Source organism: Conger conger, chromosome 10 (genome assembly GCF_963514075.1).
Source record: "Conger conger chromosome 10, fConCon1.1, whole genome shotgun sequence".
NCBI lineage: Eukaryota > Metazoa > Chordata > Actinopteri > Anguilliformes > Congridae > Conger > Conger conger.
Genome location: NC_083769.1, coordinates 8,534,831 through 8,562,585, shown reverse-complemented (window position 1 = coordinate 8,562,585; position 27,755 = coordinate 8,534,831). Strand labels below are relative to the sequence as shown.

General features: G+C 43.1%; 1 protein-coding gene across 1 annotated transcript; it reads right to left on the bottom strand.

The window, feature by feature from the left end:
* Window positions 1–23,647: 23,647 nt before the first annotated feature.
* LOC133138636 (mitochondrial import inner membrane translocase subunit Tim17-A-like) lies at window positions 23,648–27,198 on the bottom strand. Its single transcript, XM_061257556.1, has 4 exons — window positions 27,174–27,198; window positions 26,376–26,504; window positions 24,267–24,377; window positions 23,648–23,848 (listed from the first exon to the last, which is right to left on the bottom strand). Exons 1-4 carry the CDS (start codon window positions 27,196–27,198, stop codon window positions 23,778–23,780), a joined length of 336 nt encoding a protein of 111 aa, XP_061113540.1. The 3' UTR covers window positions 23,648–23,777.
* Window positions 27,199–27,755: the final 557 nt, after the last annotated feature.

The window sequence follows — 27,755 nt, the reverse complement described above, 5'->3', positions numbered from 1 at the left end:
CTCCTCCCAGAGAGACTGACGTAGGGTCCGATTTGGACGAGGAGGAGGCTCGGGAGCCCCTGGGCCCTAATTCCAGTGGCCCGGAGGAGCAGGAGGCGAGTCTAGAATGGGACTCAGTCTATGATTGGGAGCGTCCTATTGACGAATGGGAGGGCAGTGAGGGAATTGACTGGGACACACAGAGCCTTTTCCAGACTACAGGCAGTGAGGGTGAGAGTCGAATGGTAGGGGCTATTGAGTTCCCATTGCCCAATAACGTCCCAAGGGAATATAACAGGTTATCTGAGGTATTCAGCAAACAGAGGGCGACCACACTACCTCCACACCGGTCGTACGACTGTGCGATCGACCTGTATCCGGGGACAGTACCACCTCGTGGTTCACTTTATTCTCTGTCTGTGCCAGAAAGCAGAGCCATGAAGGAGTACATTCATGAGGCTTTAGCCAGCGGGTTTTTAAGACCATCCTCGTCACCAGCGGGAGCAGGGTTTTTTTTGTTAAAAAGAAAGACGGGAGCTTAAGGCCCTGCATTGACTATCGAGGGCTTAATGCTATCACAATAAAAAATAGATATCCCCTGCCACTTATGAACTCAGCATTTGAGCGCTTACAAACGGCGTCGGTATTCACTAAGCTGGACCTCAGGAATTCGTACAACTTAGTGCGTATAAAGGAGGGTGATGAGTGGAAAACTGCGTTTAATACTCATTCGGGACACTACGAATACTTAGTGATGCCGTTTGGCCTCACCAACACCCCCGCGGTATTCCAGGCGTTTGTCAACGATGTGCTCAGGGAGATGCTAGAGAAGTTTGTGTTCGTCTATCTAGACGATATTCTGATCTTCTCTGCCACTCTCTCTGAGCACATTTGTCATGTAAAACTGGTCTTGACACGCTTGTTAGAGGCTCGACTGTTTGTGAAGGCGGAGAAGTGCGTTTTTCACGCAAATTCCGTTTCTTTCCTGGGGTTCATTGTGTCGGCCGGTAAAACGGAGATGGACCCGCAGAAAATCGACGCCGTAAAAAACTGGCCAACGCCGGAGTCTGTTAAGCAGGTGCAGAGGTTCCTGGGGTTCACAAATTTTTACCGGCGTTTCATTCGTAATTTTAGTACTGTGGTCGCCCCCATTACCGGGCTCACTAAGAAGAGTGCGACGGCGCGATTTGTGTGGACTCCGCGGGCAGAGGCAGCGTTTGTGGAATTGAAAAGGAGGTTCTGCTCGGAACCTATACTTATAACACCTAACCCGTCACTGCCCTTCATTGTTGAAGTAGACGCTTCTGAGCTGGGGGTGGGGGCGACCAAAAGGTTCATCCCTGCGCGTATTTCTCCCGGTCGCTGTCCCAGGCCGAGAGGAATTATGACGTTGTGGACAAGGAATTATTGGCTGTAAAATTAGCCTTAGAGGAGTGGCGTCATTGGCTGGAAGGGGCGGAACATCCTTTTACTGTGTGGACAGATCACAAAAACCTGGAATACATCCAGACTGCAAAGACACGCAATTCACGCCAGGCGCGCTGGGCGTTGTTCTTTGCCCGTTTTTCGTTCATTGTGACTTACCGGCCAGGTTCCAAGAATGTAAAACCTGACGCCCTTTCACGAGCCTTTGATAAATCGGACAGGGAGCACACTCCGGAGCCCATTATTGCCAAAGCACAGATCGTGGCGCCTGTCAGTTGGGATATTGAGTCGGCGGTGCAGAAAGCGCTGCGCCATGAGCCAGACCCAGGGGGGGGGGCGTCTCACTGTCTCTTTGTGCCCGCTAGAGTTCGGTCTCAGGTGCTACAGTGGGGACATGCCTCACAGCTGGCGGGTCACCCAGGGGCGCACCGCACAAAATACTTTTTGTCCCGACGGTTCTGGTGGCCCGGTATGGAGAAGGACGTCCGGGAGTTTGTGGCTGCCTGTCCGGTTTGCGCTCGCAATAAGAACTCCCACCAGGCTCCCTCAGGGCTATTACGGCCGCTGTCCACCCCGGGAAGACCGTGGAGCCATATCGCTTTGGATTTCATCACGGGATTACCACCCTCCGAAGGCAAGACGGTCATTCTGGTGGTGGTTGATCGCTTCTCTAAGGCAGCGCATTTTGTGGCGCTGCCCAAGTTACCGTCGGCAGCGGAAACTGCGCGGCTAGTAGTCGACCACGTGTTTAGGATACACGGCCTTCCCCAGGATGTGGTGTCTGACCGCGGACCGCAGTTTGCTTCCCGTTTCTGGCGTGCGTTCTGCTCCCTGGTAGGCGCCTCGGCGAGTCTCTCGTCAGGTTTTCACCCGGAGACCAACGGGCAGACAGAACGTACCAACCAGACTCTGGAGAACACGCTCCGGTGTCTGGCCGCGACCAACCCCACATCCTGGAGTCGACAGCTCACGTGGGCCGAATACGCATATAACACTCTATGCAATGCCTCCACGGGTCTCTCGCCTTTCGAGGCACAATTTGGGTACGCTCCACCGCTGTTCCCGGAACTGGAGCGGGGGGCTGAAGTGCCTTCTGCGGAGGCTTTTGTACGACGGTGTCGGGCCACCTGGAGTTGCGGGTCGAATCACGTAAGCTCGCTCCTCGCTACGTGGGGCCTTTTAAGATCATTCGGAAAATCAACCCGGTCACGGTGCGCCTCCAGTTACCCAGGTCCATGAAGATCCACCCCACCTTCCATGTCTCTCGCCTCAAACCGGTGTGTACTAGTGTGCTGGCCCCGGCGGAGGTTCCTCCACCACCTCCACGGCTGATCGACGGGGGCCCAGTCTACACCGTGCGCCGCATTTTGGCAGAGCGCCGCAGAGGCAGAGGCAGGCAGTACCTCATTGACTGGGAGGGTTTCGGGCCGGAGGAGCGCTGTTGGGTCTCCTCTAGGGACATTTTGGACCCGGAACTGATTCGGGAGTTCCACAGGCAGGGGGCTGAGGGAGCATCTGGGGCCGCTCCTTAGTGGGGGGGTCCTGTCATGGTGGGAGGTTATTCCCGTGGTGAAACTTCCTAACAAATTATTCTAAAAGGTAGGAAGGCGTTTGGTGTGGTTTTACCGACGCCTTCCCTAAGGGTTTATTTTCTTCTTTTATTTTGGGCTCGTGTGAGCCGGCGGTAGAGGGACGTTGTCCCCGGTAAATGTATTTTGGTTTGTGTTTATTCCTGAGCTGCGCCTCATGGTTTTTGTTTAGCCTACGCTGTTTTTGGCTAGGTTGTATTTTTATTTCATTGCCCCTGATTGGGCACTCTCTGTGCTCGTTTTTCGGCACAGTTACTGGTCGGTGCACTCGCCCTGTTCTCAAAGGGTCGTTTTATTTTCTTCAGCCATTTTGGGCTCCTTTTCTGTTTTCCCTATTAAGAATCGCCTTCGGGTTTGTTTTTGTTTCTCCCCCCTGTTACGGGAGTTATTCTCATTTTTTGTCCCACTTATCCCTGTACTCCGCCCCTGGGATCTAGGAGGGGTTTTATTCAGTCGCACTTGGTCCTCCACTCCAACCCCACCCTGATATTTTTACTTTTCACAGTTAGCACAAGAGCACTGTATGTACTGTACTGCAATATTACATTCAATGATAATGTGGAAATGACCATGACAATGGTCATGATCTAAACATGGAATGTGGTAACAGTAATCAGTTTCCATAAAACTATGCTTTAGGAGTAATATTACACTTATAATGTTTAGTAGTTGGATACATTGGTAGTTAGATGCATTGTTGTGGATGGTAAGACAATATTTTCCAAAATGTTTCATATCTTTGTTTTCAGCACAAACTCAATAATATGGCAACAGTAAGTAGGTCAGAATCATATGAACCATATGAATCATATCCGAAGAGAACACGGGGAAGCGACCACTGACAAAATAAACTAGCGAGTCGATGAGATCATTTTGGCCTACTTATTTTTTGAGAGAAAAAATATTATATTATGCATGCCACCTTTTATGGCTTAGAGTGGCTCCACTTTTAGAAAGACCACAACCGGTGGTCGATACATGACCCCTGTGCTGGCACTAGCAGGGCGACATCCGACCTATTTCACATCCGACCAAAAAATGACAAAAGTAGGCTAATGAAAAAAATACCCTCTGGAGGGCAACATAACTAGGTACAGAGTGCTACCAATAATCTGGTGCATGAGGTGTCACACGTCCGCCCTGACCAGCAGCTTGTCCCACTCATGGAACCAGGCAGCTGTCTTTGACCCGCCGAATGAGGAGCAGCAGTCCCGGTCCTACGCCGATGAGCTGGGGGGGATCATGAATGTTTTAGGACACATAAATCGATTGACACCAATTATGTTGGGATAGGATCAATTTTACCACATCATCACTGAATGTAATATTGCATCCCCATCTTCTCTAATAGGGGTTTTCAACCTTTTTGTGACACGCACGTTTGAGCAGATGACTGATTACTGAAAAAATAAACATAAATAACGTGTGAAAAACTACAAAAAAACACTATGCATTACGAGTCTACTAAGACTAAACATAAATGAATAGGCTATGGGCTACTGATAAGCTAATGTAAAGGATGACATTAACAATAACAAATAAATATGCTATGAGCCTCTTTTGTCATCAAGACCCTTCTCTGTGCTCACTTACAAAAGGTAAAGCTTTTCAGCAGACAAATGCTCTGAGCAAACCACCAAACAGTCTTCTTCTGAGATAATACAGAGAACACAATGTAACATTTACAAGAGCTTTTGGAAACTATAGGAATTATTTTTTTGTCTTGCATCAATACAATATTATTATGTAAAAACATATTCTTTCAACTAACTAGATAAGTTCGCAATTTGATTTAACTAGTTGTACACAAGGGGGCCATATATTAAAGAAACAACAGCATTCAAGTAATTTATTTCTTGTTGAGACTAAGGTTTGTTAGCTAGCTAGTCAGTAGTCTTCAATTTAGTCAGCTAGCTAACTAGTTTAACACTATGACATTCAAATGATATTTCAACCATAATGTTACAATTCAATATTTCAAACTGTCACACTGACAAGAGCAAAATACAGTTTAGAGGCCTACAAACTGCACCATACAAGCTTGCAAGCTGTCCTGTCATGTCCCGGTGATTCTAGCTTTTTTGCAGCACATCTGGCAGTATTGCAAGCAGAAAAGATGGTGTCTTCGTAAAAACAGATTTACTGTCGAAACAGCCAATAACGTGTGTTACAGATTGGTGCTTCTGACATGCGCGCTTTTGATGCACATTTGGAAGGCAGCAAAACAGGAAAGACGGTCTTGGTAAAAATGGTAACATGGTAAAAGCAGGCTGGCTATGTGCGGGGTGGCACTGGGGTGGCCAATCAGATTTTAGGGGAGGCACGGGCCCTTGAGTCTTAGATGTGGCGGCTCCTTTTGTATCTGTCACGGAAATTTGCGGTGCTATTGTCTGTGTAGTTTCCTTCCCTAAACCACCCCACATTTCTGTTGTGACCAGAGCTTTCACAGGGTCGGTAAATGTGATTTCTTCATAAGGCTGAAAACTGGACTGACTGAGAAGCGGTCGCCTAGTGCAGCAGGTGTGATCTTCTCTTGAGTCATATCTATAATGTGTTGAACGAGCCTGCTGTGATGTCAGTTTGAACTGGGTTTGTGATGAGATACCCTCTGCAGATCCTCTCTCTCCTAGCAAGTAAGTCCTTGTCTTTTGTATTTCCTCAAGCAAAGTTTTTGTTTTTTCCAGAATCCCTTAGGTACTTTAAAGGATGGAACAGACACTGGGCAGGAATGAGGCATGATGGCAACTGTATATCCCATTTGCAGAAACATCTCCCTTTGTAGCTTCATAGGCTGGTGTTGCATGCTGCCATGATGTGATTTGCATTGCTTGTGCTTGTAATTATTTTTTAGCCTATATATATGTTTTTTTATTGAAGTTCTACTTTGTATTTTAAGAGATTGTTAAGGAAATGTGTATAGGTTTGCAGCAAAGTACATTTTCCACACATCATTTTGCTTCACTGAAAATTACTGATAGTTCAGTGACTATTAATACTTATATGAAAGTTCATTCCTGACTAAGCACATTCTTAGCATATGAACACAATCATTAGATTCAATCAATATTTTTATGACAGTTTGACTCCTGATTAATTAAGAGTTCATGTATTTCTGTGCAAACACAGTTTAGCAAATTCATATTGGTAATTTCTGACCTTTCTGAACTCATTCTGTGATGAAAATCTGAAACACGTAAACATTTTTTATTTATTAAGCAGGAAGCTGCATTGAGATCCGGAATCACTTTTTCAAAACAGACCTGGCCAAGGTAGCAGCCAACACAGTATAAATTTACTGTACATAATAAAATACATATAACATATAAAGCATGAGTAAAACCTTCGGGCAAATGTTTTGACTTTTGTGTTTGATAATACTATGGTGAATTAACAATTAAAAAATATATATATTTATGTTTTTGCCGGTGCATTAAGTTCACTGGACAGCAATGGCCGATGTACTTGGAGCACATGGAACTGAAGGTGGAGATTTACACATCAGGTGTCCATATCCAGATGGTTATCTGCATCTACCAAAGTATGTCTGCCGTCATCCATGTGGGAGAACGGATGTGCTTATCAGAAGTGATACGTCGGATGTCAGTGAAGGAAGATTCCTCCTGAATGACAATTCCCACGGGCGCTTTTTCAGTTTGACCATCATAAAACTGAGTCTACAGGACGCAGGCCTCTATTACTGTGGAATAGAAACATGGGGCCGAGACTGGATGGTCAAAGTAAAAGTGACTGTCAGTAAAGGTATAACTTACCCAAACCTTGCCTTTCCATTCTTTCTTTGTTTGTGCATGCCACAATAATTCTACTGTATCCGCTCTATAACAGCCATGAGTAATGCACATACGTCAAAAAGAGGCACTGATTAGTAATTGTAATATGTGCTGATACTTTAGAGTTAGGAATATACAACTGTTTTCAGTACACCACTTCATTGCTGAGCACAACACACTGAAAAGTGTCACCTCATTTTGAGTAAACATTTGAGCGCTTATCTGGATACATATTATAATAATAACTGCTTTGGTTGACACCCTGTGGTCAGGAGATTGATGCATGTTTTTATGCTTGTGCAGCAACGGTTCCTGCAGCCACACTGCCCCCCTCTGCTGTTCAGAGTGGCAGGGGTTCACCACACAGCAGCTCCGTCAGACCGACCGGAACTGCCTTCAGTGTTGAGCAAGAATGAAGAGTCCCTTTCTCCACACCTCCCTGTGAGAATGCCCTCTCCCTCTCACTCTCCCTCTCTCCTCTCTCCCTCTCTCCCTCTCTCCCCTCTCCCTCTCTCCTCTCTCCCTCTCCCTCTCTCCCCTCTCCCCTCTCCCTCCCTCTCCCTCTCTCCCATCTCCCTCTCCCTCTCTCTCTCCCTCTCTCCCGTCTCCCTCTCCCTCTCTCTCTCTCTCTCCCGTCTCCCTCTTCCTCTCTCCCCTCTCTCTCCTCTCCCTCTCCCTCCCTCCCTCTCTCTCCCTCTCCCTTTCCATCTCACTCTCCCTCTCTCTCTATGCATGTACACACACATATGCACACAGACACCTAGCATTCTATGATACAAATCATTTAGTCTCTTCATGATCTCTATTAATCCTGTATTATTCATGGATGCACTGGAAACCACAACCAATAGCCTACATGCATTTAAGAGTTGAATTTCAACAGGATAAACTCTAGATAGCCTGAATCTATTAAATAGATATACATATGCAGACAACTCCTCCCACAATGTTTGCATCTGTGTCATGATAAAAAAATGTGGATGTGATTTTAGAGTAACCTGAGAGATATATATCAAAAACTCAACTCGTGAGTTTGTGAGCGGTGCGTCCCCCATGCATTTGCCAGCCATTCTTGCTTGCCTTTCATTCAGATCTGAACATGCAAACATCTTAACCAAAATAGGAACTGATAAAGAACCAAAATAAGCCGTATACTGTAAATGAGTGCAGTTTTAGGAAGTCATACCTATGATCTTGCAGTAACCTGCTCATTTGGCTGCAGATATATTTTTGGAGATACATCATTTAAGCCCACACATGACATTTGACACTTTCTGGGGTATTGGTCAAACTGGTTAGTTTCAGAAATGTAATACCTTACAGTATATCAAAATATAGGTAGATGTACTGTATATAGTAAGTCTATCATTTAAAAAGGCACAGTGCTTCTTCAAATACACTGAAATTCCTTCACATGTTGAGAGTCTTTTTCTGTTATATTTTTTAAATAAAAAGTATTTCACTAAAATGCTGGTCTAAGGTACAGCTATGTTATCCATCTATGCTTTAGAGAGAAGTAAAATAATTTCACTCAAGTTTTATGTAGATCCATCATTTCTTGATTGTAACATTCAATAAGTGATCTACTACGGCCTTCTTTTACAGATTACTCAATGGAAACTGCCAGAGTCCCACTGACTTTGATATATCTGGATGGAAACAACGGTAATTGGAATTAAACCTTTGAACTGAGTGCTAGATGAATTCAAGGTTTCACAGTACAGGGTAGAATGCTGCACTAGTAGAAGCACTGGCACTATAGTGCATCAAATGATGATGGTTTTTATGGGAAATGCATTAATTACAGGGTCAAATATGTCTGATAAAAAATACTTTGGCATAGATTATTGGATTATTGCAGAATCTTTGCAGAAATCATCCAAATTATAGCACTGAAATGGGCAAAGCCCTTTTAATGTTATTCATCTTAAATCTAAAATCTAAAAATATTTTATGTGTGAATTGCTTCTGCATGTGTCATGGATCTTCAAAAAAGATTGAACTTCCTGAACTACTGCTTTCTGTTAGGTGTTCCAGACAGCCTTGTTGTTGGTTGGTTGGTTGGTGCAGCTCTGGGTGTGTTGGCGTGTCTAATTATGGCTGCTCTTGCGGCTATACTCAGAGGAAGATCAGTTTCAAAGTCACTTGGTAAGACCAACCACCATCCGCCATTTTGCTCAACCACTTAGGTGCTTAGGCAGAAACTTGTGTGCTTGCACTGACAGTTAATAAGTGAAAGAAATTACATTCAAGCCCCGTATTTCAGTTTGTTGAAAGAAGCCTGGTCATACCACCAAGTACTTTAATAAAGGATTAGGGACCTATTGCATAATTTAACCCTGGTTTACTATCTTTCTATGCCCTTAAATCCAGCGGACTTGTCCGTCTCTGTGGACAGTGTACTGGTAAGTAGCATCCTATTTCTAAACCCTTATTATTGTACGCATACATTCATAATGAGAAGGAAAAATATAGAAGCACGCATCAGAAAGGGACCGAAAAATCTGGGAAAAGAATTATGAGCCTGATTATAAAAGGCAAACCACCAACTGGGAAGAAATTATTTGGTTCAGGCACACTTAAATACTAGGTTAGATAGATATTGGCAGTGGATGGCTATATTATGAGCAAGTGCATATGAATTTGCTAAGATGTAAAAGAAACGCTAATTGCTATTAATTTTTACCTTTAATACGTTTTAAATCCAGAGGCAGTTCATCTCCCAGATTCCAGTCGAGACATTCTGGAGAGTTACTGGCTCTGCTGGTTTTTGAGTGAGGTCAGTGTAATTAACCGCTTTAAAAACTCAATTACCCATAAGCACTGAATAACAGAGCACCAGTACCAGAATTTAGGATCCCTGATACATTTTGATAGCAGTTATGCCATCTTCTCAATTATGAGCAGGGCATACCACATACTCATACACCCCAGAATTAGACACTTTTCAAGGTACTAATTATAATGAATTAACATGATGTGGACCAGATCTGTTCTGAACGGTGCCCTAGACTGTGTAAAAGTGTTCTATTGGCTCCAACTTGTCTCCCTCAGGATGAAGAGGACCCTGAGCATGTGTATGATGAATACACTGACACAGTTGTATACAGCACTATTGATCTGCCCCAGGAGGATTCTGAGCAGGCGTACTGCACGGTGCAGTTCTCGGACCTTCCATCGAATGAGAATGACCTGTACTCACTGGTGATGATGGAAGTTATGGAAAGCTACAGTGAATTTTGTTAAAATGATTCTGGTTTTATTGCTCATTTTCTAAACAGCTGCATTATGTATGTGTTGGACCACAGTGAAATGATGAAAGGGCACATCATCTACAGTTGAGGCTCATGATTTAACAAAATGGAATAGCTCTTATCATGTGCCCCTGAGAAATACAGTCAGATGCTTGTTACAGACACTGTGATGATGACTTCAGCAAACTACATGACTACAATATTCAGACCCCTTCACTTTTTGCACACTTTATTGTGTTGTAGATTACATTTTAAATGGATGAAATTGCTTTGCCCATCAACCTATACTCAATAACCCCATAATGACAAAGTGAAAACATGTTTTTAGAAATTTTTGCAATCAAAAATGAAAATCTCTCATTTATGTAAATACTAAGACCCTTAATTCAGTATTTTGTAGGGATCCCTTTGGCAGCAAGACTGAAAGGGGCTTCAAGTTTTCTTGGGTAAGTCTCTACAAGACTGCCATCTTCAGGTCTCTCCACAGATGGGGTTTAAGTCTGGGCTTTGGCTGGGCCAGTTAAGGCCAGTCAGAAACTAGTCTCGAAGCCACTCCAGCGTTGTCTTGGCTGAATGCTTTGGGTCTTTGTCATGCTGAAAGGTCAACTGTCCCCCCAGACTCAGGTTGCCTGAGGTTCCCTCCATTCAGATCAGTCTCCCTGTCCCTGCCACTGAGAAGCACCCCAAAAGCATAATGCTGCCACCACCATGCTTCACTGTAGGGATGGCATTAGCCAGGTGATGAGCAGTGCCTGGTGTTCGCCGGACATAGTGCTTGGAGTTCTGCCCAAAGAGTTCAATTATTGTCTCATCAGACCAGAGAATCTTTGTTCTCATGAGTCCTATAATGGCAAACTCCAAATGGGCTGTCATATGCCTTTTACTAAGAGTGGCTTCCGTCTAGCCGCTCTACCATAAAGGCCTAACTGATGGAGTGTTGCTGAGACGGTTGTCCTTCCGGCAGGCTCTCCCATCTCTGCAGAGGACTTCTGAAGCTCTGTTAGAGTGACCGTTGGGATCTTGGTCACCTCCCTAACCAAGGCCCTTCGTGCCCGATTACTCAGTTTGGCCAGATAATTATATCATTGAGGTCAACAGAGAGCTCCTCAGACTTCATGGCTTGGTTTTTGTCCTGAAATGCAGTGTGATTTGTGGGACCTTATCTACACAGGTGTGTGCCTTTCTAAGCTATAGCCAATCAATTAAATTTGCCACAGGTGGACTCCAATCAAGTTCTAGACACATCACGAGTATAACTACAGCAAAGAGGATGGATATACCTGAGTGACACAGCAAAGGGTCTGAACACTTATGTAAATGAGAGATTTCAGTTTTTGATTTTTAATACATTTGCAAAAATGTCTGGTTTTCACTTTGTCATTATGGGCTGTTGAGTGTAGATGTAGAGATTGCATGAAAAAGTGTTAACCATTCTTGAACTTTTAGCAGTGTGTTCAGACAAACAAGAGTGAACTCAACACTGTAAAATTATTTTAAATTTATTTTGGTCTTGAGTGGTTCAGTCTGCAAAGATGACACATCAACAGGCCCAGTAGTTAGAGATTTAAGTCTGGGCTGTGACCAGTACTGGATGAATGATTCTGGTTGGTATAGTTACCACCAATCAGGTAGTGTACTTTGTAGTACTGCACTTCTGACTCACTTATAATTGTAAATAATCTGGCCAACTAAAGATTGACTAAATACACATGCAGCATGAACAAAACAAAGACATATACTCAGTCAATATCAGCTGTAAATATAGCCTTGTTCAGAAATGTCAGTATGTGTGCAACTTGTAGTGTTCCAAACTAGTTTATCTGTAGAACAGTGTGGCCTATGTTTTGCTTTGTTAAATGTATTGTTTTGTTGAGCATATCACTTGTCTTTGTCTAAACAATTTACTTACCTGTTATGTATCTTCAGAAGAGTATCATTGCATTGAATGTCTGATGCAATAATGGCATTGATGATGATGAAACTTTTTATTGGCTTGTTCTTTCCTATTTCACATATTCACTTGAGCAAAATGAGCACATGTTAGGTTTCGTGTTTTCTATGTATTGTATTCTAAGTGCGTCGCGTCTCCGTGTTTTTGTTATCTCTTTGCAAACCGTTAGTTTGTTCACTTCATTCATTCGTTATGCCTGTGTTACACTTCCTGATTGTTTCCCACACCTGATTGCCATTCCCTCTCGTTACCTGTGTTATTTAAACCCCGTTGTTTGTCCAGTTCCCCACCAGATTGTGATGGGTCAACATACTTTCCAGCGTTACCTGATTGATTTCTATTACGACCCATTTTGTCCCCGACTTCCGTGTTTAGTTACTCCCGACTGTTTTATTTTGACTCGCAGTGTATCGACCTGTTTTCGTTTCTGGATTCCATTTTTGTCTGTTTAGCCCGCCTGTTATTGACCCTTCGCCTGTGCCAACGATTACATTTTGGATTATCCCTGATATACGCGTTTGGACTGGACTACGAACTGCCTTATCCCCGCCTGTCTGACCTGCATTTTTATAATAAAGACTTTTATTATAAACTCTACACCTTGGTCTCACATCTGGGTCGTTTGTTCTATGGACCTGATAGCACATTAGTTGATATTATTTTAGCTTGACAACAGTTTACTACCCTTTCTAATGTGCTGATAGCTATTTCTGACTTTCTTGTGTCCTTCAGGATATAAAATAGTTCCTGATCCTCCCACAGTATTGTGTGGCCTGTAGGACGTAAGGCTAAGCCAAGTTCTTAAGAAACACACAATATAAAGACATTTCAAGAGATTCTTTCTAAAGATTTGGCTCCACATAACCATGTGCTATTGTGACAGGGTTGACACAATGCCTCTCATTTTCAGGGTTAAATGGGTAGATGAGCAGCAGACATTTGCATGATTCAGTGAGTGGGAGGATGAGAGGACCAACCAGTTTGCATTGATTTTCATGGAATAAAGTTTCCATACACTCACTCATCTTCTGCTTTTATGGTGAAACCGCTACATAGCATGCTCTAGAGGTGACTGGTGAAACCAAATGAGAGAGAGAACCAGATGAGAGAATTGTTGGCACAGTTGGATCAAGTTCTGCTTCTGAACATCTTAAAATGGCACACGCCAAAACAGACAGGCAGCTGATGCATGACAGCTGTAGCTTGCTCCTTTGATTGCATTTGTCCAGATAGGTTGTATTATTAGTTTTAGTTTTGACTGCAGTCTTTTATTGGGGTAGTGCAGGGTCTATGTACAGGTTATATTATTTGTACTTTTTAATTTATAAGTCAAAATATACAATACATGACAGTATCACACACAATTACAAAATGACCTATATTAGAATTTACATCCATGAAATTGTATGGTATGGTGGTATAGCAGCATGGTTATATCATATCCATGAATAGCCTCCAAAGGAAGCTACACTTTATTAGGAACATTTTAACTTTATTACACCTCATATCATGTGATTATCTTATCAGCCAATTGTGTGGCAGCAGGGCAATGCATACAATCATGCAGATACGGGTCATGTTCACATCAACCGTCAGAATGGGAAAGAAATGTGATCTAAGTGACTTTGACCATGGAATGATTATTGGTGGCAGACAGGGTAGTTGAGTATCTCAGGAACTGCTAATCTCCTGGGATTTTCACGCACACTAGTCTCAAGAGTTTACAAACAATGGTGCAAAAAACTCCAGTGAGCAGCTGTACAGACAGAAACGCAGTGTTCCCCAGAAATGTAAGTAGTAGGCCAAAGAGAAAAAGTAGCCGGCCAGGGGGGTTCAGATGATGGCCCCTGGCATTTTTTTTCTGATGCAATTTGGAGGCATCTGGTGCATTTTAATATCCATCCATCCATCCATTATCTGAACCCGCTTATCCTGATCAGGGTCGCAGGGGGGCTGGAGCCTATCCCAGCATACATTGGGCGAAAGGCAGGAATACACCCTGAACAGGTCGCCAGTCTATCTCAGGGCACACACACCATTCACTCACACACTCATACCTACGGGCAATTTAGACTCTCCAATCAGCCTAACGTGCATGTCTTTGGACTGTGGGAGGAAACCCACGCAGACACGTGGAGAACATACAAACTCCGCACAGAGAGGCCCCGGCCGACAGGGATTCGAACCCAGGACCTCCTTGCTGTGAGGCGGCAGTGCTACCCACTGCACCATCCGTGCCGCCTGCATTTTAATATGATGAATGAATTTTAAATTGATTTATTGTTAGTGAGAGAACGGCAAAGGTGTATTTGTAGATGCCAGCGACAAGCGAAGGAGAATAAACTGGAACATGACACCAATGTATTTTGAATAAAAATGTGTCGTTCAATTTTGTATTAGTCACAATAATTAATCCCACCAATCTTCAACATTGTTATTATTGTAAGACTAATAAAATCTTATTTTTAATGTAAATATATGTTTACAGATCATTGGCTTAAAAAGGAAACAGTACCTGCCTTAAAATGTGCTCTTCAAAGTCCCATTCATCTGGCAAATTTGAGTAAAGGATTCATTCATGTGCTACACCCCTGTGTCTGTGTGTCTGGGGTGAGTGTGTTGGCCACCATAATTATCTATAAATTAAGGCTCTGATGATGGGCAGAAGGCTATGCAAAACGCCTCAGCTTCCAGTGGGGGTTACAGCCCCTGCGAACCTCCCCCATTTGTGTCCCTACCAATGTCAAAATCAAACCTATGCCCTTGGACTCTTCCCAGTCAAGAGACAACAATGCTCTGCTAAGCTTCACTCAGAGAGAGGGAACTGATGTGAGAATTTGAAGTGATTTGTTTATCAGGGCATGGGCTTCTTCTGCCTCAATCTCTGCACTGCATGGAGGCTCTCTGTGGGCCTGTCTGTGAGGCTGACTGGGGCCTGACTGGCTGTGGTGACCTTTGTCTTTATTCAGTCCAATTTCAAGCCATGTAATAAGAGTTCAAACAATGCCAGATGCGAAAGAATGGTCAAAAAACAAAGCACGAGTCTACAATCTGAAAATCACAGGCTGTAGTACAAAAAGGGCTAGGCAAAAACAAATCAATGAAGGCGGAGGAAAAAGTCTAAATCACCAAATAATCAAAAGGCAAACAAAACAGAAAGGTAAGGCAAACTTGGTGTCAATGACAATGAAAATTTATCAACGTTCTGACAAGGTATCAAGCAGAGACTGGGGCTTAAATACATGAGGGGAAGTGACATACTAGTCGGAGCACGGGAGTGAGGAGGGCTGAACAAATAAACAACAGGTCAAGAACATAATGGGGTAATGAAACAATAAGGGGGAAACAAAAACGCAGCTCCGGATTAAGGAGAAGACAATTGTGTAGAGTTAGGAGACGTAGTGATAGTGAGAGACAGGTGCACTTTGCTGAAACTAAGCAAGTAGTCAGTGATAGAACAGACAGGCGGAGTTACAGAGCAGACAAATAACGTTAGTGAGTTAGTAACACGATTAAATCTAAACTACCCAAATTAAGTGACTGTTAGTTTATTCATTCAGTGTATTCATATAATTAGTACTGTACAATATCAAAATTAGTAGTTGTTAGTAAGAATAGTGCTATACAACATTAACTAGCGAGAAAAGCAGGAAGTAAGGAAAGGCGAGACTGGGAAGGAATCGTTGACACCCGGAAATCTCCGATACGACCCGAATAGTGCAGCACGCAGACGGGGGTTGACTATGCCTCGAAAACATCCTGACACAGACATAACAGGGGAGGACGAAATGCAATGAACAATGATGGATGATAAACAGAAAGGCAGGTATGATAATGAAAAATAATAAATTACAAGAATTTAACAAATAAACTAACAGACAGACTCAGAAACATAACAGACTGATCTCCCTCTACAAAACCAAAAACAATTCCAATATGATATTTCATTCATTCATTCTTCACATTAATTTAGGACTCAAATGGAATCACTCAGGTCTTTCTTAAAAAAAAATACCCTATTGGTGAAATCATAATTAAGCACCAATCAAATTTAGTGTATTTTTGCCAATTCATAATCACTGATGAATCCATTAATGTCTTTATTCAAGTTTCTGTTCAGTAGCCTAAATATTATGCACATTTCACATTACATAATGTAAAACATATTCTATAGGCTACAGAAATTGTATATAATTGTATATGTAATAATATTCTGCTGCAACAACAAATGACGATTGGCTTCGCTCAATTACCAAAAATGCAATTGATATGGATGAAATAACTTTACATTTACATTTACATTTTAGTAATTTGGCAGATGCTTTTAATCCAAAGTGAGTTGCAAGTGCATAGGGTCTTACACAAGCTAAAGCATCACATCCATAACTTAGTAAAATACACAGTCATTGTAAGTGCTTTTTTCTTTTCTTTTTTTTGGGTTAGACAAGAGGCATATTGGAAAACGTGGGGGGGGGGGGGGGATCAGGAGGGAGGACTAAGGTACAGTTTGAAAAGGTGTGTTTTTAGTCTGTGTCGAAATAGGGGGAGGGATCCTGCTGTCCTGACAGTGGTAGGCAAGTCATTCTAAGAATGGTAAGAAAAGCCATGGGAAGAGATAACAGAACCAAGAGACATGGTGTATAGAGAGAAGAGGAGAGGACCAAGAACTGAACCCTGCAGGACTAGTTTGTTGGGGGTGAGGGTCAGAGACTGAGCCCCTCCAAGTCACCTGGTAGGAGCGACCAGGGAGGTAGGAGGAAAACCATGCCAATGCAGATCCTGTGACACCCATCCCAGTCAGCACTGAGAGCAGAGTCTCACGGTTGACTGTATCGAAGGCGGGCGACAGGTCGAGATGAGGACAGAGGAGAGGGATTTGGCTTTGGCAGAGTGGAGTGCCTCAGTGATCGCAAGCAGACTATGTGCCTTTTCATCATTTCACTGTGGTCCAACACATACATAATATAGCTGTTTAGAAAATGAGCAATTAAACCAAAATCATTTTAACAAAATTCAGCACAGACAACCCAGACCCAGGAATTGTTTTGCCACAGAACACCCACAGAATTGGGTGGGTCCATACCCCAATTTTGTTTTGGACACCAGACATGTGGACTTTCTAGCCATTCAACGACTGAAACACCTGAAACACTAACATACACAGGCCGGGAGGCAATCTTCCCTCAATGAGACATCACCAGTGAGTACAGGTCATTCTCATTCGATGGAAGGTCCGAGAACTGCACCGTGCAGTACGCCTGCTCAGAATCCTCCTGGGGCAGATCAATAGTGCTGTATACAACTGTGTCAGTGTATTCATCATACACATGCTCAGGGTCCTCTTCATCCTGAGGGAGACAAGTTGGAGCCAATAGAACACTTTTACACGGTCTAGGGCACCGTTCATAACAGATCTGTTCCACGTCATGTTAATTCATTATAATTAGTACCTTGAAAAGTGTCTAATTCTGGGGTGTATGAGTATGTGGTATGCCCTGCTCATAATTGAGAAGATGGCATAACTGCTATCAAAATGTATCAGAGATAAATTCTGGTACTGGTGCTCTGTTATTCAGTGCTTATGGGTAATTGAGTTTTTAAAGCGGTTAATTACACTGACCTCACTCAAAAACCAGCAGAGCCAGTAACTCTCAAGAACGTCTCGACTGGAATCTGGATTAAAACTGCCTCTGGATTAAAAATATATCAAAGGTAAAAATTCATAGCAATTCGTGTTTCTTTTACGTTTGAGCTCATAATAAAGCCATCCATTGCCAATACCTATATAACCTAGTATTTAAGTGTGCCTGAACCCAATTTCTTTTCTTCCCAGTTGGTGGTTTGCCTTTTATAATCAGGCTCATAATTCTTTTCCAAGATTTTTCAGTCCCTTTTCGATGCGTGCTTCTATATTTTTCTTCTCATTATGAATGTATGCGTACAATAATAAGGGTTTAGAAATAAGATGCTACTTACCTGTACATTGTCCACAGAGACGGACAAGTCCGCTGGATATAAGGGTATAGAAAGACAGTAAACCAGGGTTAAATTATGCAATAGGTCCCTAATCCTTTATTAAAGCACTTGGTGGTAGGACCAGGCTTCTTTCAACAAACTGAAATACGGGGCTTGAATGTAATTTTTAAAACTTATTAACTGTCAGTGCAAGCACACAAGTTTCTGCTAAAGCACCCAGTGCTTGAGCAAAATGTCGGATGGTTTTGATTAGTAACGTTTTCCAAACTGTGTATGGTGGTTGGTCTTACCAAGTGATTTTGAAACTGATCTTGTTCTGAGAAGGACCGCAAGAGCAGCCATAATTAGACACGCCAACACACCCAGAGCTGCACCAACCACAACAAGGCTGTCTGCAACACCTAACAGAAAGCAGTATTTTGTCATTTTGCAAAAATACTTTGAGATACTTTGCCCATTTCAGTGCTATAACTTTGGATTATTTCTGTATTGATTCTGCAATAATCCAATAATCTATATAATAATAAAGTATTTTTCATAAGACATATTTGACCCTGTAATGAATGCATTTCCCTTAAAAACCCATCATCATTTGATGCACTATAATGCCCATGCTTCTACAAGTACAGCATTCTATCCTGTACTATGAAACCTTGAATGAATCTAAAACTCAATTAAAAGGTTTAATTCCAATTACCGTTGTTTCCATCCAATGTCAGTGGGACTGTGGCAGTTTCCATTGATTGATCTGTAAAAGAAGGCAGTAGTAGATCACTTATTGAATGTTACGATCAAGAAATTATGGATTCACATGAAACTCTTGTGAAATTATTTTACTTTTCTCTACAATATAGATGGATAACATAGCTGTACCTTAGACCTGCATTTCAGTAAAATACTGAGTAAAAAATATAACCGAAAAGAACTCTCAACATGTGAAGGAATTTCAGTGTATTTGAAGAAGCACTGTGCCTTTTTAAATTATAGACTTACTATATGCAGTACATATACCTACATTTCATATACTGTCATGTGTTACATTTCTGAAACTAACCAGTTTGACCAGTACCCCAGATAGTGTCAAATGTCATGTGTGGCCTTAAATGATATATGTCCAAGAATATATCGGCAGCCAAATGAGCAGGTTTGTGCAAGATCATAGGTATGACTTCCTAAAACTGCACTCATTTACAGTATACGGCTTATTTTGGTTCTTTATCAGTTCCTATTTTGGTTAAGATGTTTGCATGTTCAGATCTGAATGAAAGGCAAGCAAGAACGGCTGGCAAATACATGGGGGACGCACCGCTCACAAACTCACGAGTTGAGTTTTTGATATATATCTCTCGGGTTACTCTAAAATCACATGCACATTTTTTGGTCATGACACAGATGCAAACATTGTGCCATACTGCCACATATGGGAGGAGTTGTCTGCATATGTATATGTATTTAATAGATTCAGGCTAACAAGAGTTATCCTGTTGAAACAACTCTTAAATGCATGTAGGCTATTGGTAGTGGTTTCCAGTGCATGAATAATACAAGATTAGTAGAGATCATGAAGAGACTAAATGATTTGTATCATAGTGCTAGGTGTCTGTGTGCATATGTGTGTGTACATGCGTAGAGAGAGAGGGAGAGTGAGAGGGAGAGAGAGAGGGAGAGTGAGAGGGAGAGAGAGAGGGAGAGTGAGAGGGAGAGGGAGAGGGAGAAGGAAGAGAGGGAGAGGGAGAGAGGAGAGAGGAGAGAGGGAGAGGGAGAGGGAGAGAGAGAGAGAGAGAGAGGGAGAGGGCATTCTCACAGGGAGGTGTGGAGAAAGGGACTCTCCATTCTTGCTCAGCACTGAAGGCAGTTCCGGTCGGTCTGACGGAGCTGCTGTGTGGTGAACCCCCGCCACTCTGAACAGCAGAGGGGGGCAGTGTGGCTGCAGGAACCGTTGCTGCACAAGCATAAAAACATGCATCAATCTCCTGACCACAGGGTGTCAACCAAAGCAGTTACTATTTTAATATGTATCCAGATAAGTGCTCAAATCTTTACTCAAAATGAGGTGACACTTTTCAGTGTGTTGTGCTCAGCAATGAAGTGGTGTACTGAAGGCAATCGTATATTCCTAACTCTAAAGTATCAGCACGTTACAATTACCAATCAGCGCCTCTTTTTGACGTATGTGCATTACTCATGGCTGTTATAGAGCGGATACAGTAGAATTGTTGTGGCATGCACAGACAAAGAAAGAATGGAAAGGCAAGGTTTTGGTAAGTTATACCTTTACTGACAGTCACTCTTACTTTGACCATCCAGTCTCTGCCCCATGTTTCTATTCCACAGTAATAGAGGCCTGCGTCCTGTAGACTCAGTTTTATGATGGTCAAACTGAAAAAGCGCCTGTGGGAATTGTCATTCAGGAGGAATCTTCCAGTGCGTTCACTGACATCTGTTGTATCACTTCTGATAAGAACATCCGTTCTCCCACATGGATGACGGCAGACATACTTTGGTAGATGCAGATAACCATCTGCATATGGACACTTGATGTGTAAATCTACACCTTCAGTTCCATGTGCTCCAAGTACATCGGCCATTGCTGTCCAGTGAACTTGATGCACCGGCAAAAACATAAAAAAATAAAAATAAAAAAAAGTACAATTTATTTTAAAAGTTAATTCAGCTGTGTTATCAAACACAAAACTAACACAAAAAATCTGGCCAAAAGTTTTGCAAATGCTTTATATGTTATAGGTATTGTATTATGTACAGTAAATTGATACTGTGTTGGCTGCTACCTTGGCCAGGTCTGTTTTGAAAAAGAGAGTCCGGATCTCAATGCAGCTTCACGATTAATAAATAATAAATAAAATAAATGTACGTTTTCATCACAAAATTCAGAAGTTTTTGTATGCAGTCAGAGTTCAGGAGTTCAGAAAGGTCAGAAATTACCGATATGAGTTTGCTAAACTGTGTGCAGAAATACACCAACTCTTCCAATTAAACTGTCGTAAAAATATTGACTGAATCTAATGATTGTGTACATTACATGTACTTTCCTGTAAGTATGAATAAAGTCACTGAACCATTAGTCATTTTCAGTGAAGCAAAATTATGTGTGGAAAATGTACTTTGCTGCAAAAACACATTTCCTTAACAATCTCTTAAAATACAAAGTAAAACTTCAATAAAAAAAACATATATAGGCTAAAAAATAATTACAATTGGTTTCAGGTCAATTTGATGAATGTGAAATACCTAAGACAATCACAAGCAATGCAAATCACATCATGGCAGCATGCAACACCAGCCTATGAAGCTACAAAGGGAGACGTTTCTGCAAAAGGGATATGCAGTGTTACCGTCATGTCTCATTCCTGCCCAGTGTCTGTTCCATCCTCTAAAGTACCTTAGGGATTCTGGAAAAAACAAAAAACTTTGCTTGAGGAAATACAGAAGACAAGGACTTACTTGCGAGGAGAGAGAGGATCTGCAGAGGGAATATCATCACAAACCCAGTTCAAACTGACATCACAGCAGGCTCGTTCAACACACTATAGATATGACTCAAGAGAAGATCACACCTGCTGCACTAGGCGACCGCTTCTCACTCAGATATCTTATGAAGAGATCACATTTACCAACCCTATGAAAGCTCTGGTCGCAACAGAAATGTGGGCTGGTTTAGGGGAGGAAACTACACAGACAATAGCACCGCAAATTTCCGTGACAGATACAAAGGGAGCCGCCACATCTAAGACCCATTTCAGATCCTGGAATTGTTTGACACCAAGTGATCTGAAAACGGAAGTCACCATTTCAGAGTATTTCAAGTGATTTTACAATCAAATGATGTGAATTTGTTTGCATTGAGGAAGTGACTATGTGGCAAAACAGGTAGAGAATTGGGTCTTGTTACCACCGGCGCTGAATGTGGGGAGGTGAGGTGGTGTTGGTGAAGGTGGAGGGGGGCGTTAGGCCAATGACAAGAGCCCTGACTAACAGTGGCCCTCAAAAACGGCGAGAGGTCGTATATTTGCTTTGCGTGCAAAGCCCCACCATCGCACCCTTATGCAAGGTACAAAACATAACCTCTTTCCAGCTGTCAAAAATGTCATTTAAACTCAAATAAAAGATAATACTCCCTCAGCACTGTACTTCATGGTGTTTGACATGTTATGTATTAATATTTTCAACATTTGAGATGCTGGATTGATTGCCCAGCTAAAAGCAGATTTTTTTTAGTGCACTAATGCTCCTCCCTCAGTATGTCAAATAGAATCAACAGAAAAGTGCCACAGAAATGTGGCACGTCAACTAAAACCTGGAAGTCCTACGTTCTTCATATGACATCGCACTGTCGGGGATAGGGTAATATGATGGCAAGAGAAGTAGATTAGAACTAGAACTAGATCTTGTCTGGTACAGTTGAGCCAACCAAGAGGACCAGAAAGCAGGGTTTGTACTTTTTGAGAGTATTCCATAGGTTCCAATAGAGCAGACAAGCTCAGCAAAACTCAGCATATTCGACCCAGGTCTGGGTGACGTACCCTTAATCGAGGCTGAATTTCTTCAATAAATATGCACATATGCAAGTCGACTGCATACAAAAACCTTCAACTGCGAAAGCCACTCAGGATAAGAGCGCCTGCTAAATGCACACACGTAAATAACGCACAACAGAGCAAGGGAATCATCGTGCCTCTCGTTTGACTTTATTGTTAATGTTGTCCAATCTGTCATACAGATCTTGTGTGTGGCATGAACCGACAGTGAAAGCAGCCCGGTCGCGGCCGAGCTCGTACTGCAGGTCTGCGCTGTACACTGCCGCGGTCCTCAGTCGTACTGATCCATCCCTGCGCACGATCACAGTCCTGGTGTCATTCACGGTCCTCGCAGTGCACCCAACGGACGGCCTCCGTTACAGAGAGTAACGGAGACGAGAATAAATAAATGATTTGGAGCGGTCTGCTATCTTCACGGCGGGGTGTTGGGGTCCAGGGTCACGGTCAGGGGGAACGTGCAGTACAGGTGTTGACGTGGCAGCTCTCCATTGCTGTACAAACTGAACCTCTGTGAACAGCTTTCTCTCTCTCTCTCTCTCACACACACACACACACACACACACAATATTTACACACATTAGCAGAAGGTGGGTGTGCCATGGGGTTAGGCCAGCTAGGCTCTGGAGTCCCTATCGGTGTGAGGCTAGTTTACCTCTCCAGCTTGTCCACTGGTCAGGACCAAGTCATGTGACTCAGGTGTGCTACTAGTCAACAGGCTACCTTGTAAGCGGACCTCCGGGGAATCTAAGTGGGCCACACATCTCTGTGTACAATGGTGATATTGAGCAGGGAGGACGCAACGGAACTCCAAAGCCATCTCGCACAGCTACCGATTTAAAAAAACGGTTAGCCGTACGTTTCCAGAATACGTAAAAGCGGAAGTCAGCCTGCTGACAGCTGAAATAATCCCACCAGGACACTGAAGCATGTTAAAGACTAGAGTTCCATTGTCTCCTAAATCCCAATATAACCCCCTCTATGCCACCCAACTGCATGGGCCCTGACGACATTTCCATTCCGGTGCTGACCACCAACATTCACACACTGATCGTGGGGAACATGCAACAGGTGAGGCTTTTTAACAGGCAGATGGCAATGATGGTTCAGAAAAAAAATAATAATAATCAGTAAAAAAATGAAATCCTTGAAGTTGGGATGCACTGCAGAGTTCCTTCTGAAGAAGTTCCAGAATTTTCTTTCGAGTCAGATCTGTGGAGGTATTTTAAAAAGCCTAGGGGTGGGTGAGGGCGGCCCCTCCCTCACTGATACTGCCTGTATTCTCCGAAGGGGGGGGCCGGCATCGGGGCGGGCTCCTCTGCAAACTGGGCCCCTGAAAGAGAGAGGTGACAACGGCCGCTAGTCACAACACTGACAGCTGGACTCTGTGTCTGCACGCTGCACACTGCACACTCACTGCACGCTCACACACTTTCAAACTCCAAGCACTTTATTAGGAACATTTTTACTTTATCATACCTGCTTACTAATGCCATTACCTAATCAGCCAATTGTGTGGCAGCAGTGCAATGCAAACGGTCATGTAGATATGGGTCAGGAGCTTAGTTAATGCTCACATCAACCATCAGAATGGGGTAAAAATGTGATCTCAGTGACTTACCGTGGAATGATTGTTGGTGGCAGACAGGGGGGTTTGAGTATGTCAGAAACTGCTGTTCTCCTGGGATTTTCACACACACACTAGTCTCTAGAGTTTGCAAAGAATGGTGCAAAAGGAGAAACACACTCACCGGTGGGGAACTGTGAGGAGGCGAATCTGGTGAGCAGGATGCCTGCACCCTCGATCAGCGCCAGCAGGATTCCGCCCATCGCCGCTGAGCCCACCATGGCAACGGGCCCATCTGCGGAGAACACGCCCACCTTACACCCTGCTCTGCGCTCTTAAAGGCACGCCGCGTCATTTCCACAGACCGTTCGGCCACTTCCCGGACGGCAACCGAGTACCACGGGGGATTGTGGGACTTGTAGTATTTAAAGTCTTGCACTGGCGTCTTGGTTAGCGGGGCAACAGCTTTGCTTATTCAACTGAAGTCTATGATACAGAGCCTTTGTTCCCCTTGCAGTTTGCCCGCTGTGGCAATGTCAAGTACATCTGAGGAAGTTATGCATTTGGCAAAACGCTAGCTAACTATTCATTTTGATGTCCGGACAAGTGAGTTATGAGTTCGTTTCCATGGTGATCAGCTCATAAAAAGGACTCCAAAACGTCCGTTATTAAAAACAAGACGAAGACGAAAACGGAACTAGTGTCGGCCAATACTTATTTTCAATATTTATTTTTCCTTTGAAATGATTTTTATTGTTATTTTTATTAGCAGAATAATTCTATACTATTATACCATAGCTTTGACTTTTTCGCATTATATTAGCCGCTGATATTACACTGTGGACCTTTATGTGAGCCGACACAGATCATGACTCACACCACTAAGCCTGAATTACACTACATTACGACAACTCCTGACACCGAGAGATTAGTCTAGGGCATGTTTGGTTTCCCTTGGTTCCTCTCTATAATAGACCTGTATTATGATTATTATTATTTCTGGTATTACTATTATTATTATTATTATAAATAATAATGTGTGCATTATTTTCACCCTGGAAACTGCACACAAGTGAACAAAAGAAAACGTACACACACTGTGCATCCAATCTTTCTGGAAGCTTGTGGTTTAGTTCTTGAGTGCGTGTGCAAATACACGCTAAATATAGCCCTGGCTAAGGGGAAGGGCTATCGCGACGTCTAATCGACCCAAGAGGGGAGTTCAAAGATCAGCGCTGGAGTACAGTGGGGACCCACTTTAGCTGGAGCCCAGCTGCTACAAGGCACACGGACACATTTAGCTGTGTCTCATCAAACAAGGCCTGGTCAGGATGTAAAATAGGTTTCCATTGAAGTCTGTGAGGCAAAGCACAAACCTCCCCTCTAAGAAAACAGGTACCTACAAACAGAGCCTACAGCCAGGGTGATAAACCCCATTTTGTTCCAGCCAATTAAATTGTTCCAAAACCGCTCTACACATAAACTGTATTTCACTCATATCTGCCCACAGTGAATCACCAAGGACACACGCATGTGGAATCGCAAGCTGCTGCAGATAATCATTATCAAAATGTCCAATTTAACAAACTATGAGCCAGCTCTTTCAGCCCCAAGCCCAATATGAAGTGGCTCCACCCAAATACCAAGGGGGCTTCGGCTGTGGCTGGGAAAATGGAGAAAGTCAAGTTTGAATGGTCTTAATAGGGGCTCAAAACAACAGTATAGCAGTCATTTTGATTGTTTGGAAAGGTATAAGTTTGAGAGTGCCAGATGGCAGTTTGGGCTTTTACTGTAGTTACGCTTGAGTGCCATACGGGACTGAAAGGGTTAAAGGTACAAGATTTTTGTGTTAAAACATTGTTACAAGACTATTGTAAATCCCTTCCTATCATTGAAAAAGGCTCACTGACATGTTGACTCGCCCTCTGCCTGTGTTTATAGTCCTTAAATTCGGGTTTCAAAATATACAGTTGACGGGCCGACACTCTGTACCAAAACATTGTATAACTGTACAATAATTCAAGCTTGTTGGTTGAAAATTGGTTCTAATTGCCACAGCCAATTACAGCCAAATGCCACAGGCGTTTCAACGTCAGCGCATTCACAGAGAAGGCGGAGGGATAAACAGTGTTGTAGTTTGAGGGTGTTTGTTGCTGCAATATCTCTCTCGACCGTGAGAAGTCCAAAATTACCTATGGTACCTTTAAACATTTTTAGAGTGTCTGCGCGCATGACAATCGAACACAGACAAGCGCTGCCCCGCCCTGTGGGTTTCCGCGGGAACGGGACTCACTTCTGGCAGCGAGGATGGCGCCGGTCATGGCTCCGCTGGTGATGGAGTTCCAGGGGTCCTCCTTCCCACGCACCTTCACCAGCCCGCAGTCGATCAGGGAGAACAGGCCTCCCCACATCGCGAAGCTGCCTGGGGGGGGAGCGACCGGTCAAAAAAACTCCTCCTCCGCCCCAACCCAACCCGTCTCGGCCGCAAGCACTCTGCTCCAGCTGATCATGGAAGCTAAACATGGTGCAAAAGAACAGAACGATATAGCAGCCTGGAGCCTAGTGCCAAGGGTACATGACTGGAACCCCCGAAGGTTGGTGGTTCAAGTGTAGCCATGATCAGGCATTCGAATCCGACCGTCTGACATTTGTCGCATGTCTTCCCCTCTCTCTCGCGCCCATTCTTCCTGTCTCTCTATACTATATACTGTCCAATAAAGCTGAAAAAAGGCCTAAAAAATATCTTAAAAAAAATAAAAAAAAGTATCAGCTAAATAACAAATGCGTTTCAATTTATATACATCACAACACAATTCACAATATAAAGCAGAAAACAGCAGTTGTGGCTGCAGGTTTTTGTTTTAGCCTCGCACTACGACCACTGATTCAACTAATTAACTTTTTTTAATATATTTTTTTTTATTAAGGCCTCGGTAAATAGATGCAGGGGACTTATTGTGCTGGGTTAGAACACAAACCTGCATAATATACATAACATAATTGTTAAAGTACCATAACTTGCTTCAAATTAAAGCTAATGAATATTATTTTCTGTAACTGTGTGAGTGGAGATGCCTCTCCCTGTCTGTACCATGGGCCTCTAAGACCACGGCCATTAACTGTGGGTTCTGGATTATCTTGTCTTGGTGCCTGAGAGCCTGCAGAACCAAAAACATAAGACCTCATGATGGAAGCTACCATGGGGATTATCTTCCTGGAAATAGGGAGTTAAAACAAGATAAGATAGATTTCTCAGAAAGCGCAGTTAATTGCACAGGCCCCTGCGTATACATCAAGCTGGAATGTTTTAAGAACATGTATCTGCATAGACAGTACCTTGAAGGGGGGAGCTATGAATAAACAATCTGTAGTAAGGAGAAGAGTGGTGGATTGTCTTTGAATATTGATCATTGGGAATATTAATATTCAAAGGGGGCGTACATTTGTTGCGCTCTGCACATACATATATCCAGACAAAGGAGAAAAACCTTTGTCCTTGTTTTTGCATGTAACTTGGACCCTATGCGCACAGTAAAGATTGGATTTTATTTACTGTCTCTGTCTCTGAGTGTTTTCTTCCAGGAATAAATTAAAATTCCCACCACATTGGGGGCTCGCCCGGGATACCAATATCTCACCTGCACTCCCTGGAGAATCAGCGCTGACTGCAAAC